We start from the raw sequence: 18,982 nt of genomic DNA, 5'->3' as shown, positions 1-18,982 counted from the left end.
ACTTGATGGATGGAGAGCTTAAGCTTTGTCAACAATTGAGTTTGCCTTCTTTTCCCCCTTTTGGATTTCATCAAAATTAATGCACATATATGTATCATAAAACAGCACAATCAAATATGGTTTGTGTCCAAAGCATAGAACAAAGCACATATAGGAAGAAATAGTATGCAAATAGTCTAAAGCATGCAAGAAAATATTAACATCATAAAAGCAAACTTATGTTCCTCCAAACATCAAAGTCCAAAAACAAATACCCTGTTTAATGTTTACAGACCCAAAGCAAGCAAAATAAAAATAGTTTTAATACAGACCAAGTTCAAAGTTCAAATTTGTAGGCTAAGCAAAAAACAAGAAATCAGGCTTCATCAATAGGGGCAGAGGAGTTGTGTTCTTCTCTTGCATTTTCATTTGGGTTCTTCTCCACTACAAGGTATTTCAGCTTCTTCATCAGGTTCTCATGTCCTTGAGAAAGAGCAGTGGTGCTCTGTTTAAGTTCAGTGACCAGATCTTTTGAGGCCTTTGCAAGGTCATCCACCACCTTCTCAAGAGCCTTGATCCTTTGAAGCAAAGCAGGCTATGCATCTGTCAGTTTCTTCACAGACTCCTTTAGCTCTCTTAGTTCCTGTGAGGAACTTGGAGAGCTAAAGGCAGCAAACTTGTACCTGCTGGAATAGAACGCATTACAGAAGCTTGTTCAAAAGTACCCTGTTTCCCCTGAACAAATACTTTTGCCTCACTCAAATCAACAAAGGAAGGGTCAACCTTCAATCTTGGCTTAAAATCCAACCTCACACTCTTCCTTTTTCCAACTGGTTTCTTCCCATTGTCAGATTCCTCTACTTTTTCTTTCTTTTTCTCCTAGCTCTCCAAAACTCCCTCAGGCTCATCATCTTCCTCCAGCCATTTCTCCAATTCTTCCTCAGTAGTTAATTTCTCATTTTCCTCCTTATTAATTTGAGTTTTGGGTTTTGGCTTAGGAAGGAACTGAGTAACACCATCAACAACATGTAGGTTTTGAGCTTCAAGGGTTTTGGGTTGGACATAGTGATTGGTTTTTAGCTTGAGGCACTCAAGGTTTGCAAGAGGGACACCACAACTCTCAATGAGTATGATTAGCAAGTTTGTGTAGGGAATTTTCAAATGGTTTGTAATGCAGTGAGTGAGGTGTTTGATCATTATGGAGGGAAAATTGTATTTTGTTTTCAAGGCAATACATCACCACAACGTCAAGGTGATTTGCCTCGTTCCTGTGTTGAGTTTTAGGAACAATGGCTTGGTGCGCAAAGACAAAAAGCAGTTTTTGAATTGGAGAAATTAGGTTATGGTTAGTTCTCACCTTCGAGGCTTTTCTACCAATTGACTCTACAATCTGTCCAATTGGTACCTCCCCAACTCCCAATTCTGTTTCTCCTTTGAAATACTCATCAAACTCCACATTAGGAGTTCCAAATATAGCACACAAGTCATCAGCATCAAAACATATTTTTCGATTTTTAACTTTATTTGCTCGAGCATACACCATATTCATTTTTAAAATTAGCACAAAATTCTTTTAATGGTGCACGAGCAGGTACATTATCGAAACATTCACTAAACAATTTTATCAAATTTGAAGCTTCAAGAATTTCAAGAAGTTTAGAATACTTACAGGCCTTGCACCACTTTAAATTGATGCAAAAACCAGGTATGAACCGATCAGAGCTTGCTTCAAGCCTCTTAACAACACTCGATTTTGATTTTTTCTCTTGAATTGGTTCACCTAGTTCCTCCCATTATGGTTCAGCTTCCTCGAGTTTCCTTTTCTTCGATTCTTTTCGTTCAGCAGGCATGCTCTTCGATTTTTCTTTGAAGGTGGATTCTAACTCAATGTCCATTGGTGAGTCTTTTTGTGGAGAGGTTTTAAAATTTGGAGAAATTTCCATGGGTGAGGAAGGTGAATCGGTGAAGTGTAGTGTATATTTTACGGAGTGAGGTGGTGAGGAACAGTGGTTAGGGTTTGGTTCCATTTATAGGGGTAAGAATTTGGGGGGGTTTAAAGAGAGTCGGTGGAAGTGTGTGGAAGGTTAATTGAATGGTGAGGTGTTGTTTGATGAAGGATGGTAAAAACTTCTCCGTTGGCCTAGATTAGAACCTCAACTAATGTGATGTGAAATTGAAGGGTCTAAGGCATTTAAATAAAGAGAAGATTTTGAAATTCAGATTAAAATTCTAAGACTCAGATTTTTTGAGATAGAGTTTAAAATATTTAAAAGATAAAATTAATTAACTGCACATCTAATTAATTTGATAAGATATAAATGAATCTTTTTAGAGATAAAAATGCGGAGGAACTTGGAACAAAACAACATAGCTTGAATGTAATATTAACATGCTTAATACAATTGTTTTTTTTCACGTACAACCACAATCCCATATGCAATGCCATACATTCTAATTAGCTCAGGACTATGTTTTCACATATTCAAGTTGTGGAAGACACCTAAAAAGCATACAAGATTGATTTATACCTTGGGGGGAACTTGAGGTCTTCTTAACTCAATTGTATCATACCAAGTTCCATGCGCATCCTTTCAAACTTATCCCTGCTTAAAGGCTTAGTAAGTATGTCAGCAATCTGATTTTCAGTATCTCTAAAATCTAATTTAATCAAGCCTTTTTCCACATTATCCTTAAGGAAGTGATGCCTTATGTGAGTATGCTTCACACGAGAATGATGAACTGGATCTTTTGAAATGCATATGGCACTAGTATTATCACAATAGGAAGGAATGCAATCATAATTCATACCATAGTCTCTTAGTTGTTGCTTTATCCAAAGTACTTGTGAGCAACAAGCTGCAATAGCTACATATTCGGCTTTAGCAGTTGATAAGGCCACTGTATTTTTTTTCTTAGAGCCCTAAGAAACTAGGCATGGCCCGAGGAACAGGATCATTCCTGAAGTACTTTTTCTATTCACCAAGTCTCCTGCATAGTCAGCATCTGCAAAATCTTTTAAATCAAAAGTATGAAGAGACAAAGATTGTTAGTTCCTTTGAGTTATCTAAGGATCCTCTTAACTGAAGTTGGTGTGACTCCTTAGGATTAGATTGAAACCTAGCGCATAAGCCAACACTAAATGCAATATCAGGTCTACTAGCAGTTAGATGAAGAAGAGATCCGATCATACCTTTATATTTTGTTTGATCTACACTAGTTCCTTGCTTGTGGATCTTCATCTAGTCTTGTGCCAGTACCCATGGGAGTATGATTTTTTTTTTGCTCGGTCAAGATTATATTTCTTCAGTAGTTCCTTGACATATTTTTAATGGTGAATTGCAATTCCTTTCTCAATTTGTTTGATTTGAAGTCCAAGAAAGAAATTCAGTTCCCCCATCATACTCATTTTGAATTCTCCACTCATCAGATTTGCAAAGCACTTGCACAAACTTTCGTTAGTTGCTCCAAATATAATATCATTAACATATATTTGAACAACTAATAAGTTAATTTCTTCAAATTTCAAAAACAAGGTTTTATCAACTTTTCCTCTTTTAAAATCATTTTGAAGAAGGAACTTAGAGAGCCTTTCATACCAATCTCTTGGTGCTTGTTTCATCCCATAGAGAGCTTTATCAAGCTTAAAGACATGATTAAGAAATTGGGAATTTTCAAAACCAGGTGGCTGTTCCACAAAAAACATCCTCTTCAAGAAAACCATTTAGGAAAGCACATTTAACATCCATTTGTATAATTTAAAACCCATAAAGGAAGCAAAAGCAATTAACTTTCTAATAGCTTCTAATCTAGCAACAGGTTCAAAGGTTTCCTTGAAATCAGTACCTTCTTGTTGATTATAGCCTTTCACAACAAGTCTGGACTTGTTTTTCACAATTTTTCCATATTCATCCAGCTTGTTTCTGAATACCCACTTGAGCCCTATCACCTTTTTGTTCTTGGGTTTCTCCTCAAGATGCCATACTTTGTTTCTCTCGAATTTATTGAGTTCATCTTGCATGGAAATTATCTAGTCAGCATCTTTTAGAGCCTCTTCATGATTCCTTGGCTCAATTATGGATAGAAAAGCTTAAAGGGCACAAAATTTCCTCATTTGCGATCTGGTTTGAGTTCCTCTACTAATATCACTTATTATGAGATCAGTAGGATGAGAGCCTTGATATTTGAATGGTTTTGGTTGAAACTCTCTGGCTGGAACTCCAATTTAAGGCACTTCTGACTCAGTTTCTCCTGCTTCCTCTTCGTTGCCAGTTTCTTCACTTTCTTGTTCCTCTTGAATTTCAGGCTGAGGAACTTCAACATTCTCTTGTTGTTCTGGCACTGGTTCCTTCTCACTTTCCTTGGTTTGCTTTAAGATTTCTTCATCTTCTTCCCTGGTTCTTATCATGCTAATTTCATAATCATTAGTGTCTTGTTCCGCACATTCATATACACATTAGATTCATCAAAGATAACATGAATGCTTTCTTCGACACACATAGAATTTTTGTTGTTAACTCTGGAAGCCTTGCTATTTGAGGCATAACCAAGGAACACAACTTCATCACTTCTTTCATCAAATTTACCAATGTTCCTTTTTTCATTGTTATGCACAAAGCACCTGCATCCAAAAGCTCTAAAGTGAGAAATATTTGGTTTTCTTCCCTTAAACAGTTCATAAGGAGTCTTATTGATGATTGGTCTCATCATAACTCGATTGATAATATAGCAAGCAGTATTTATAGCTTTAGCCTAGAAGTTCCTTGGAAGACTACTAGAAATGAGCATAGTTCTTGCCATGTCTTCTAGGGTCCTGTTCTTCCTTTCAACAACCCCATTTTGTTGAGGGGTTCTTGAAGTTGAGAAGTTATGATCCATGCCATTCTCCTTGCAAAAATCATCGAAGTTTGAATTTTTGAACTCTTTTCCATGGTCCGATCGAATGTGAATTATTTGATGTCCACTCGATTTTTACACTCTCTTGGCAAAAGACACAAATTCATCAAAATTTTCATCCTTGCTAGACAAAAAAAATCACCCGGGTAAATCTAGAAAAATCATAAATTATAACTAGAACATATTTCTTTTCACTTCTACTTTGAACATGCATGGGGCCACACAAATCCATAAGAATAAGATCTGACTTGCTTGCCTCTTACACATGCTTCTCATGTATGTTGCACAAGGAACTTGACTGAAGGTAACCCATGATAAAGGATCATCAACAATGGCACTTAGGCATGTAAGGTTGTTCCTTGGGACAGAATTGAGATCCACAATATAAGTGTTCCCTTTTCTAGTTCCTTTTAGAACAACCCTCCCTGTTTTGTTATAATTTTTTTTCTTTTATCTGAAGTAAAACTTACAGAATTTCCTTTATCACAAAATTGTGATATGCTCAGCAAATGGTGCATCAAACCCTTGACCAAAAGTACGCTTTCAATTGAATAGGAATTGGACCTTTCTACTTTTCCTTTTACCACAACTTCACCCTTCTTATTGTCTCAAAAGGTCACAGTTCCTCCTGGATAGGTCTCAAGTGAGAGGAATTTTGATTTATCTCCTGTCATATGCTTTGAACAACCTCTGTTGAGGTACCACGTGTTGTTCCCCCTCACTAAGACCTGCAAAGAACTATTGATTAGTTTTAGGAACCTAGGTTTCATTGGGTTCCTTGGTCGTTGAAGCAATATCAGATTTTTCAAACCCAACCTTGCCTAACATTCTTACTAACACATTCTTCCTTCTTTTTACAAGTATCAACTAAATGACCAGTTTTTAAATAGAAGGAACACACTTTGTAACTAGGCAAATCAACATATTTTTTCTGTTTGCACTTATGCTTAGTTCGAATGTATCCTAATCCTTCAGTTTTCTTGGTTTGAGCATTCTCAATACATTTAGGAACACCAGGATGAATAGTGCCTCTTTCTTTTCTTATAGTAAGTTCCTTTTCCAAATTTGCCTTTCCAATAACTCATCAAGATTCATTTTCAGGTTTTCGAAATCTTCATTAAATTTAGGCATAGATCTAGAAGAGGAACTTGGCGAATTCAAATCTGCACTCTAGCAAGCTTGTATTGAGTGAGTTCTATATTAACCATGATATTTTCATAATTCAGTATCTCATTCATTTCTTTTAGAAGAATATTTTTGTCAAAGAGATAAAAGAATCTACCTTGAACATCAATGCGTTGGTTTTCAAGCCAAGTACTGTGTTCTTTACAAACTTTGAGAGCTTTTTCACATTCATTTAAACGAGTTAAATAAGTTCTCCAATCGTCTTCCATTTCTAAAAGAAAATCAATAAGTACTTCTTTAGAGAGAGTTCTAAGTTGTTTAGGTTCAAGGAATAACTCTTTAGCAAGCTCATCATTATAAGCATTTTCATCTCGTTTAGCCATCAAACATAGGTTGGCTGTTTCTTCTTCAGGTTGTTCCTCTTCATCTTCACTCTTAGAATCTCCCTAAGCAGGTATCATGGCCTTCCTAATATCGGTTTTGGAGAATGGAGTCTTGTTGCCCTTGCTTTGTTCCTTGGCCTTCCCTTTTCCTTTCTTTATATCCTTAGGTGGACACTCTTGAATAAAGTGATCTTGAGATCCACATTTGTGACAACCAGAGTCAGCTTTTGATGTAGAGGTCATTTTGGTGAAGTTCCTTGTTCGATTGTTTCTTTTGAACATCTTTTTGAACCTTCTCACCAACATGATAGCTTCCTTTTCATCTACCTCTGAGTCCTCTTGTTCTCTAGATTTGAGAGCTAGACCTTTTCCTCTGTTCTCTTCACTGTTGCTAGTTCCCAAGTGTAATTCATGTGTCATGAGGGAACCAACAAGTTGCTCAATATTGAACTTAGTGAAGTCTTTAGTTTCCTGTAAGGCGGTCACCTTGGCTCTCCATCTTTCGTCTCGAGGAAGACTTCTCAAAACTTTTCTAACCTACTCATCAATAGGGATTTTCTTTCCAAGAGAAACTTACTCGTTAATAATGTTAGTAAATCTAGTCAACATTTCCTGGATAGTTTCTTTTGGCTGCATTTCAAAACGTTCATACTTAGACATAAGAAAATCAATTTGAGAACATTTTACTTTGTTAGTTCCTTCGAGAGTAACTTTGCAATAAATCCCAAATTTCTTTAGCCTTCTTGCAACCCATAACACGATTGTGTTAATGAGGTCCAAGACCACAGTGAAGCAGTTTAACAGCAAGTGCATTAATTTCCATTATATCAAAGTCTTCTTTTTTAAATTTAGACATAGGTTTAGGAACTACCTCATTTTCAGCATTTGTTTTGGTGATTTCGAAATCGCCAACTTCAATAATCCTCCAAACTTGGTAGTTCTCGGCTTTGATAAAAATCTCCATCATGTTCTTCCAATAAGTGTAGAACTTTCCATTGAACATAGGTGGTCGTTGTGTACAGTAACCTTCTTCCAACTTCTCGTGATTGTTCATCTTGATTCTAGAAACTTAACTAGTCAGCGTTTCCTGATTTCTCCGAGGAACCTAGCTCTGATACCAATTGTTGACTCGAATGAACAATACAAGAGGGGGGGAATTGTATTGTAGAGGAACTAGGGTAATTTTTGCGGAATTAGGGTAATTTTTGCGGAATTAAAAAAACAAAACTTAAAGAAGCTTAAAGTGCAAAGAGAGTTTTACGTGGAAAACTTCTTGGCCCTAATCAAGAAGAAAAACCACGACCACAAGGGATTTTAAAACTCAACTCTTAATTATAATAGGGAAAACAACCTATTAAAATCTAAGACTCTAACTCAAGTTCCTTAACAAACTCGAGCTTCCCTTTCAACTGATCCCTCAACCAGTTGAACTCTTTAATTCTCTCTTTCTCCTTGCTTCACTCAAAGCAATATACACTTTAGAGTTCACTCAAACTTTAACCCAATACAACTCTAGATTAACGCTAATATTAAGCACAAAGACACTCAAGGACTCAAGTGGATTTCGACTCTTTTTAAAACAAGAAAGATTGCAATGCTCAAGTGTCTTTATCCCAATTGAAAACCAAGTCTATTTATAGAAGAGTAAGGTAGTTGATTCCACCATTACTTTATCCCCACTTAGCCACAACTTCCTAAGTTTTAGGAATATGCAGTTAGAGGGAACTTGTACAGCAAGCAAAACCAACTTCCCTAATTTTACTGAAAACGTTTTATCACTTCCTTACTCATCTCAATTGATTTTGACAAAGTAAACACACGTTTAAAAGATATTTTCCAAAATAGATTTTCTAAGAAAATAAGTAAATAAATTAAACAGAAAATCTTTAACTTAAAAAGAAATTTATCAAAAAGATATTTTCTAAAATATTCCGTAAATAAAATATCCAATTTAAGATAGGATTAATACCGTTTTTTAATCCCATCATTTACCAATTTAGTTTCATTAATCCCAACTTTGGTTTATTCCTCAATGATTCCAACTTTAAGATGGCGTATCCTTCTTCATACCCAACCGGTAACTAAACCTATTATATCAGGCCACTTGACACGTGTCAAGCCCTGATTGGTCTAAAAATTTAAAAAAACAAAAACAAAAAACGAAAAAAAAAAACGGAAAAAAACCATAAAACAGCTAACCTCCTCTCCCCCACCGTCCCACCCTAACCTCCACTACCACTGCCCAGTCCGCCGCCCCTCCCCTCGCCGGAACGCCGCGTCTCCCCCACCCCTTGAGTCGTAGCCGTTTTCCCCCCTCCCCGAAACCCCCTCCCATTCCCCTACGCAGTCATCGAAACCCCAAAATCGCAGCCTTGAAACCCACAATCACAGCCACGATCTCCAAAATTACAGCCACCAGCCACGAAAACAAAGGTTTTAGGGGAGGTTTAGGTGTTTTCAAGAGTAGGGGAGGGGTTTCAAGGGAGGTTCACGACCGGCCGGCGTACAAGTGGCCGGATTTCGTGGCTGGTGTCAATTGAGAGGAGAGAGAAAATGAAAAGGGGTTTTGTGGCCGAGGCCAAGGCGGAAGGAGGGGAAATGGTTGGCGACGGTGGCAAGAGGTTTTCTAGGGGAGTACCGGTGCATTTGGGCGGCTGGACGACGTCATGGGGAGGCTGGCCGGTTTTGTGGCTGGTGGCTGGTTTTATGATTTTTTTTAATTTTTTAAATTTTGTATTTTTTTAAAATATTTTTTTAACCAATTAATTTGTGACACATGTCACTTTAACAAAAAAAATAAATTAACCCATTCAACCGGTAACCGGTTTTTGGGATTGAAGAATGATAGGCCACCTTAAAGTTGGGATTATTGAGGAATAATCCAAAGTTGGGATTAATGAAACTAAATTGGTAAAAGTTGGGATTAAAAAACAGTATTAATCCTTTAAGATATGGAAAATAAAAACTTATCATATAAAATAAAAATCCACTTGACTCCTAATTAATATCAATGTACTTAAAATGAACATAAGAAGCCTAATATAAATAGAAGATAAATTAGACTCCTCGAACTCTTCTCTTGAAGCTTTTACTCTGAAGCTTCAGTTCCTCCCTCAAGGAACTCGACCTCTGAGTTACTTCATTGCCTTCCTTAACTTCACGAGCTGCCTTCAAACCTTGTTACACGCTCCTTCCTTCTCTGGATTGTCGTAACACATAAATTAATTCTCCTAAGAACTAGTTATACACACAACTCAAAATGCAAAGTTAAGTCTTTATGAATTTGCTTAAGTTCCATTAAGTCAACATCAAAACTTTGGGTCAACAAACTTATTGGTTAATGACTTCGTCATGTATAGACTCTCCAGCTTCAACCACAGACCCGATGCGGTTTCCTCCTCTGCGACCTCGGCGATAACATTGGTTGCCAGACGCAACATGATTGTTGAGTGTGCCTTCTCCTCCAAGATTGCCATTTCAATGATACCGAATCCGATGACTTCTTATTTAACGGCGCCCATAGCCCTTGTTGCCTCAATAAAGCCCGCATCTTGATATGCCACAGACTAAAACTATTCCTCCTCGTGAATTTGTCGATTTTCACATTCAAAGCAGCCATCTTTCTCACCAAAATTAAATCCTTGGCCACGAGCCTAAGCTCTTGATACCAATTTGTTATAACAGATGCAAGAAAGACTAAATATTGAATGTAAAATTAACAAGAAATAGACACACAAATTTACATGGTTCACCAACAATGTGTTGGCTACGTCCACGGGCAGGTGAGAGTAATAGTTTTATTGATCTTGGGGAAAACATATTACATATTTAGAACAGATTTGAGACCAATCACAGGAAATAGATTGATTGTCTCTCAGATTTCTAATGTTATCTATCTCAAAACTCACATATGAGAAATACATAAAAGGCTTTCAGATTTCTGGATAATTACTCAACTAATGATTGTCACGGCTAGGAAATAACCTAGGAGTATTTATAATAACCCCTAGGTTAGGAAAGAAAGGCCTTAATTAAGGAAATAAGGCCCACGAACAAACGGCTCAAAATCAGCCAAAAACCCCCTAGGCATGGGCGTGTCACACAAGGCATGGGCGTGCCCTGGATCAGTAGCAAAGCAGTAGCTTGAAAACAAAATGACACGGGCGTGTCAAAATTTGACATGGGTGTGTCAGTGCGAGTGCTCATCTTCTTTGTTGAGGCACGCCTGTATCTCCCTAAGGCATGGGCTAGTCTCGCTGCATCTTCCCAGCTTTGTGACTTCTTCGTCGAGGCATGCCCATGTCTCCCCAAGTCGTGGGCATTTCTCGCTGCACCTTCCCATCTTACGACATGAGTTTCCTAGCTTCCAAACTTCCTACCTCCCAAACTTCCTAACTCCCGATTCAAGACACTATTTCTTACATAAACTTCATTTATCTTATCTAAACTTAATAGTTGAGTAAAATTTATCTCATCTGATTAATCCTATCCTGAATTTATTTTACATGAACTTATTTTTATCAAAACTTATATTCGCTTGTAAATCATCCCTTATTGTAGCTAGAAGATGGAAAATATGCTAAAGGGCAGTCCATCCCTAATTTCTATTTAAATGTTTTCTCCTTTAGCTAAAAACAGATTTATTTAAATGATCAAATGGCTATAATAATTTTAGAATAAGGACAATAAGCAGAATGATGAGAGTTAGAAGTAGACCCTATTTCTCTATTTGGAACTTGTGTAGTTGTATTTGGAAAAACTAGCCAATATATAATAAGTCAGTCAACATGTGTACTGTTGTCTGTACTGTTATTGTTCTCTTGGAAATGTACTTACAATCTTACATAATACTCTAATTATCATCTTTATTAAATTTCATTATTTATTCATTCTCTTTTTCCAGGGATGATTGCCGGCCGTGGCTTCTAGCTAGCCTGAGAATCTAGACCAAATCACACTTCTATGGGTTGTTGTTTATGTTAGAACACCATTTAACTAAAAGTTTAAGCTTATGATTGAGGTTTAGTATCAATTTTACGAGTATACTCTTTCACACTCATTCATATGAGAGTCTGTTGAGCTTGAAATATGAATGCAGCATGAGCCTAGACTCATGCCCAAAACTAAATATTCTTCTTGAAAGGAGGCGTGAATGAGATTTGAACCGTAACCTTGTCACCCTGGCTTTAATACCATGTTAGTGGACCAATTCAACTAAAAACTTAAACTTATGGCTGAGACTCGGAATTAGTTTATATTCTCTATCAGCTTAAAGCCTTAAACAAACACACACACACATATCACTTTTGTTATACTCGATCGCTTGTACACCTTCAATGTATTTCAACCACAGATTTCCATGCCAATACAATATATATACAATGGCAAGTGACATTCCTCCTTATATTATTTGAATTGAAGCTATGCGCTATTATAATCTACTTCGTATGATTTAGTGCCTTTTGCTCAACAAATTACCTTTATTTGAAGTTACAATTTAACTGAATTAATTAACTTGAACTTATCAAAACATATCATCAAACTTATTCAAATTGTAAAATTGAATCTAAGTAGCCTTTGTTAGCCTTATTTGAATATATTAAAACTTATTTATTCGATCTTGAACTAATTTTATCCTAACTTATTTATCCTCATCTAAACTTTTTTTTGGGTAATAAATGAACTAGATTAGATTAAGGTTATTATTCAAAAAAAAAAAAAAAAAAAAAAAAGATAGAATAAGGTTAAAGTAGTAATCAATATCAATATCAATATATTATAATACTAAAACAGACATCAGGAATGACACGTGTCAATTTCTGGTGCAATATTCTCTCTCCAAAACCATCATCCCTCTTTTCTTGCCAAAAACGTTTTAGAGAATATTTATATAATTTAATTTTTTATTGCACTTCTTATATCTTCTATACATATATACACAATCAACTTAAAATTTATTCTAAATATGTTATAATTCGTATCTTTTCTTGCCAAAATCTTTTAAAATATTTGTATAATATAATTTCCTATTTGGTCTGTTTTTTGGGTAATCATGTTTTTTTATTTAATGAGATGCTATTTATATTGTGTTGGGAAAAATAAGCTGATTTTTTCCCCCAAAAGATCGCAAGATTGCTTTGACTATCGAGCTAAACTCTTTTTCCTTTATTTAATCTCATCTCATCATATCACATCCCCACCAACTGGTTGTTGGTGTAGTGGTGATTGGGACTAGGGATGCCAATCGAGCGAGTCGATCACGAGCTGAGGGGTGCTCGACTCGACTTGAATTTTTTTTCATGTGCCAACTCGTGCTCATTAAAGTTTCGAGCCAATAAAACCCGCTCGACTCGTGCTCGTTAAAGTTTCAAGTCGAGTCCAGTAGCTCACGATTTGGTTGTTAGTTTTGGGCCTTCTAAAATTATAGGCCTTTATTGTTTTTGTTCACTTTATATAGTTTTCTTTTATTTATTATTAAAGATTTACTCTTTCTTTTTTGATAATATAAATTTACTCTTATTAAGTGTCAAATTTGTTCATGGTAATAACTTTGTTTGTAAATTCTATATTAATAAAATATATTATCGAGTTGCTCACGAGCTTATCGAGTCGAGTTAGAGCTTGCTCAACTCATGCTCGTTAACATCTCGAGTCGAGTCGAATTCGAGTTGAGCCAAGTTTTGATCGAGCTTTGACCAAGCCGAGTCTGAGTTGCTCACGAGCTGCTCAACTCGATTAGCATCCCTAATTGGGACTACATTTGGTAGGGAGGACCGCGTGTTCGATCCCCCACAACAACAGTTGGGAGGGGACTGAAATCTAACCACCCAGAATTGATCCCCGAATCTGGATTAGCCCAAAAGGTGAATTGGGTGGAACACCAAAAAATATCATATCACATCCCTATTTTATTTTTATTTATTTTTTATTTATTTATTTATTTATTTTTTCCACTTTCCACGTACCATTGAATTAAGAATTAGAGTATCAAACATTATTATTATAGTAAGTTATGTATTGATTTTAAAACTATTTCAATAATATACAATTTTAAATTATGCAAAAATTTTTGGTTAAATCCGTGCATCACACGGGCATTAATCTAGTAAGTGCGTGTCATAAACCGAAGCCAAATTACAGATTTATCCCCCACGTTTAAGTAGAATCCAAAAGTGGTAAATCATCACCCAGAGGTGTTAATTGATCACCCAACATACTAATGTTTGTTCCAAAAATAATACTAGAGTGTGTACTAACCACAACATCTAATCTGCTTGGGAAGGCTGATTAATAGTTACAAAATTCTTTAAAAAGAGAATTGATCAGATCTAAATTTATTTGAACTTATAATTCCTAATAAAAACAAAAATAAGCTAGACAAAGCTAAGTTTTTGCAAGACAATATATAGTTTAGTGTGATGTTGTTAGATTCGTTGTCGATGTGAACAATTTAAGTTATAATGCATTAACAAATGAATGTCAAAACGGTGTAATAAAAGTGAACAGAAGAAGTGTGCTTTTAGATCGATATTTTGACTTTTTGTATATAAGTAGATACGTAACGTGGCACATGCTGGGTGGATAACATGCAGTTAATACCTTTAATTGCAAATTTTCCTTAATATTAAGCTAAATATTCCTTTTCCACCAACTAGAACAAATTTCTAGCTTAGCACATTGGTATCTAAGACTGTGCATGATGAAAGCGAGAATATATGTGATAACTAAGAACATCATATCGTTGCTTCATTGTCCCCATCTCTTTTCAAACACTACTAGGGCCAATCATGTAAGGCTACGTTTGCACTCATTGGCTGATGTTTTTGTAATTAATTAATAATTAATGTCATTTCTATACCTTATTTTACTGTTGATTAATTAAAGAACCTAATTAATTAGCTTTTTATGGGTTAATTGTACAAGTGTTTGGTTTAATATATAGTACTAATTAGGATTACTTTGAGTCCATTTATAATAAAGTCAAGATATGCACTATTCTTTGATGTTAGATATTATGATGGACTAAGTAAATATGATCAATTTAATCTTCCTTATACTTCATTTTTGGTAGTAATGGTGTATGCTTTCTATTTGTCAACAAATTTTAAGCTACAAAATATAATTTTTCAACAACAAAAAAGAAAAAAGAAGAAAAAAAAGAAGCTACATTTTGATATGTCGTTTTTAATTGATAGGTCAATTATCACTCTTAATTTTGTATTATTAGTTATACCTTAAATTTATATACATAGTCTTTTGAAATTAAGTACTACCTCCGTTAAATATTAGTTGTAACTTTAGAATATTTTATATTTCACAAATAATACCCCAAAGTTGCAATTAATATTTAACGGAGGTAGTAATTTTTTTTTTAATCATGTATTTCTACTACATTCATTGCCAATTTTAGAGGTGATTTTAATTAGTAATGGAAATATTTACAATTTTTTTTTAAAATGCATGCTTTATTGTGGACATTGAAATGAGATAATCTTTAATTTACACAATTAAGTACAAAGTATACTCTAATATGAGTAATATCGTCATTCCTACCTTTGATTAATTATCACCTAATATTTTTAAGATATGGTCATTGACAATATATTTAACTAAGAATACCACAGAAAATCTACATACGTACTGTGTATAGAAGCTAATTTAAAATACGTAGTGAATAATGATGGTTATGTTATTCTCTAACTTTGTTCTTTACAAAATAAAACGACTCTCAATCAAATGCATATTACCTAACAATTAATTAGTCCGCATATAAGTACGAAGAGAGTAAAATTTTAAAGTTTACTCGGGGTATATCTTTCAATAACTGTATCGATCATGTAGATCGGATCAGGTAAGATTGCATGCATATAATCCCTCACTTTACCTTATCATAGGACAGGCAACAACTTTCATAAACACATTTAGGCATGTCACTATTGATGAAATTTATTTGGCAGACATAAAAGGGTAAGATCAACAGGTATATAACTTTTCTTGCTTCTTGTTTACTGAATTGCATTGGCTAAGAATAGTAACATGTCAATGAGTAAAAAATGCCATGCATATAACTAAGCTTAACGGGTTTTCAAAAAAAAAAAAAAAAAAGAAAAAAACTAAGTTTTTGTGACAAAGTTCAATGTTTCTTAAAGTATATATACATATATCACATGATCTATGCTTTTAAAAGTATAAGTTTCACCTGGTCAATTTTGGTACACAATTTTTGTGACAAGAATTGTCTAGAGGAAAAGTATTTAAATGATATGGAAAATGGAAAATTGATGTGGCTTAATAAAATGGTGGGGTTATCTTAGGATCCTCTAGTTTAACAGGAAAATTAGAGATTAGATTAGATCAAATCAATCAACCAACCCACCCACCTAGCCAACTTAATCCAAATAATCATCCCTTATTTACAAATTTAATTATTTTTTTTTTTAAAAAAATATCCTAATATTCTTCCACATGTCAATGACAACATACTCACTACTCTAATTTGGAATTTTTCTCTTATAAAGAAGAAAGCAATTTGAATATGATTGAAAAGATTAGATGATGAAGGAGATAGGAAGAAAGAAAAAATTATAAATAAAATCACTAATTTAATATATAAAAAATAAAATAAAATAGAGTGGGAATTGATAGAGTATGGGAAACCTATTGGTGGACTATTTCCACCAATCAAAGAAAAAGATCTAATCAAGAGAGACAATAGAATAAACAACATAATCTAATTATAGTTTAATTTGTTTTCTCATGTCCTTAATAAAGCAAAAACTAAAGATGGGGTCCAACAAGAACAACTGTCCAACAAAAATAACTTTGTTTCAATTTCAATAATAATAGTTGATGACTTGATTCACCTATAAACATATGCTTTTTATTTGGGTATATAATATGGGTTTTGCCTGCTCTAAGAAGATATGCTGAGATCTTAACGAAGACCTCCTAAATTGTAATTTATTACTTTACACTAGTAATTATAATATAAAGTGTACTACTATATAATTATTATGCTTACATCATTTGCCCACTTCTTAATATTCCTTAGCTTGTTGTAGCAACTACTCTGCTCTTCCAAGAGCTTTTCTCATATACATATATGGTCATAAAATTAAAAATAAACATCTTCAAGTTGCTCTCTTTGTTAATTTATTTATTTAAAATAGAGTTACTTATATGTGATCTTTGTATAAAATTTAGTGTTTTGAATATTTTAGTTCGCCTCAAAGTTCTAATTGAAAAACCGAATAATAATTTGACTAAAAGCTACCTCAAAAACAAGTTGTATGTCCACATGGAAGTTCATCTGACCTAATTAGTTAACCGACCCGATCATAGGTCTCGCTCGAGTATAGTTGCTTGACCCAAAATTCTAATCAAGAAAACAAAATTGAAATAAACATTTTTTGATCCAAAAAGACCTATTATTACGACATACATGTAAGTTTATCGGATCTGATTAATCGATTTGGCAATTGTCACTCTTAAATATAATTAACCATTAATTCGGTCCAAAACCCTAATAAAACTATACTTTAAAGTGTTTTGATCCAAAAGCTACTCATAAATAAACAAACCAACTTCATCCAACTTGATCTATCGATTTGACTGGTCTAGACATTGGTGTTTGATTAGTTCAATGAAGCTTCATTTAGAGCTGAATAATCACACCTTCTACAGAAGTATAGGTTAAAATAATATGCATCAATTTTGAAGCTACATAGTGGATGGGACTAGAGACCAAATTAAGGTAGATGTTTATTAATTAATCAAATAAATTATTTAATTAAGTATCATTAATTAATTCAGATTTATGTATATATTATAATAAGCTTTTCGGTAGATGACATTATATCATGACTCCACTAGCTTGTTAGTTGGTCAAGATATATATAATTAATTTTTAATTACATTGTTAAGTACAGTATGCTAGATTTGTTACAGACCAACAGGAACCTTAAACTATAAACCAGGGTGATTACATCCCCATCTTTTTTTGACTTCTCTATATAATATGATTATTATATTACCATTCTCACATCTTTAAACATGGAATATTAGCTTATATTATTCCACATGATGTCCCATAATTGCAAGTTAAATCAATTCATAATTATAATGCTTATCTACCATAATTCTTCTTAATTATTAAACCAACTGAATCTCTTTTGATAGTGAAAGTTAGAGGTGTATCTAATATTTTATACAAAAGTTTCAAATTTTTTTCCTTAGATTATATAATAACTATATAATATACCATTTTGCATGCATAAATGAGCTTCCCTTATATGACTTTTTGTTTTTTTTTTTTTTCCTACCTTCCTCTATCTTTTTTTATTTTTATTTTTTAAAATTGACCTTTGCTATTCATGTTAATTAAACTAACATAAGGTATGTTTGCTTGTGATGCAACGCATCGTCTAAACCGGCCTCGTAAGTAGTCCTATATAAGGAAGGTTATACCAAAGGACAAACAACACCAAATTAGTGAAACAACAATAAAACAACACTGATCAAACTTTCCTTTGTTATTGTATAACACCCCAAAAAAAAAAAAAAAATAATAACATGGAGAGTAGTCCTTATGATGTAGAAAAGAAGCTAAAATTGTTCGGGTTTGAATTCGATTTATACAAAAATCCCGAGAACATGAACAATCCCGAGAACATGAACGAACACGAAGAAAGTACGAATTCATCCAACACAATCTCCTCTGGTTCTAATAAAAAGGAAAACCAGGGTGATCGTGAAAGAAGTTCATCCGTTACTAACAACAACAGCAGCAGCAACAACAACATTGAGATCGAAATCGGAAAGAAATTCGAGTGTCAATATTGTTACAAAGAATTTGCAAATTCTCAAGCATTAGGTGGCCATCAAAATGCCCATAAAAAGGAGAGGATGAAGAAGAAGAGGCTTCAACTACAAGCTCGAAAAGCGAGTATTAATTTTTACCTTCAACCATACCAACAGAAAAACAATAATTCTTCTTCGGGTGCTTTATGGTACTTTGATCCTAAATCTTATTATCATGCACCAGCAGAAAACCATTTTTCACTCTATGAAGAATCTCAGATTAGCTTCGGCCAGTTTGATTATCAACACGAACATGAACACGAACACGATCATCAGAAGCCGAGGGTGGCGGCGGCTTTCCAACAGTTTACTGTAACGCATGGTGGCAGCAGGTGCACTTCAGAAAATAGTACTCCTGTTGTAGTGAAACCTGTTACAAAACAAAGCTGTAAATCTCTAGATCTGCAATTAGGGCTTAGGTTAGATTCTAATGTTGTTATCAAAAGCTCTCCTAGAGCTGGGTAACTTTTATGAATTCTTTGCATTTTTCTTAAATCATAGGTTAATATAATATTTATATATATATATATATATATATATATATATATATATATATATATTATATATATATATATATATTTTTTTTTTTTTTTTTTGAAACAAGGTTAATATAATATATCATATTAATTCATATACTTAGTTTTTTCAAAGATTGCCAGCTTCAATTTTTTTTTTCTTTTTTGAAATTCATCTTAAATTAGTTTTGATTTCTTCATGTATACAAGTATATAAAATGAAATTAA

At 34.0% G+C, this 18,982-nt stretch overlaps 1 protein-coding gene across 1 annotated transcript; it reads left to right on the top strand.

Moving 5' to 3' along the window:
• Positions 1–17,695: 17,695 nt before the first annotated feature.
• Positions 17,696–18,734, top strand: LOC110713060 (zinc finger protein 8-like). The gene has a single exon (XM_021891524.1). The coding sequence runs from the start codon at positions 17,952–17,954 to the stop codon at positions 18,702–18,704; it is 753 nt and encodes a 250-aa protein (XP_021747216.1). The 5' UTR covers positions 17,696–17,951; the 3' UTR covers positions 18,705–18,734.
• The last annotated feature ends 248 nt before the right edge of the window (positions 18,735–18,982 follow it).

The sequence above is a fragment of the Chenopodium quinoa genome, unplaced genomic scaffold (assembly GCF_001683475.1).
Source record: "Chenopodium quinoa cultivar QQ74 unplaced genomic scaffold, ASM168347v1, whole genome shotgun sequence".
NCBI lineage: Eukaryota > Viridiplantae > Streptophyta > Magnoliopsida > Caryophyllales > Amaranthaceae > Chenopodium > Chenopodium quinoa.
Note: the sequence above shows the minus strand (reverse complement) of the source record. Positions and strands in the feature narration are given on the sequence as shown.

What these genes read in the sequence shown, in the direction of transcription:
- LOC110713060 (XM_021891524.1), top strand. Translation starts at nt 17,952, where the DNA reads ATGGAGAGTAGTCCTTATGATGTAGAAAAGAAGCTAAAATTGTTCGGG.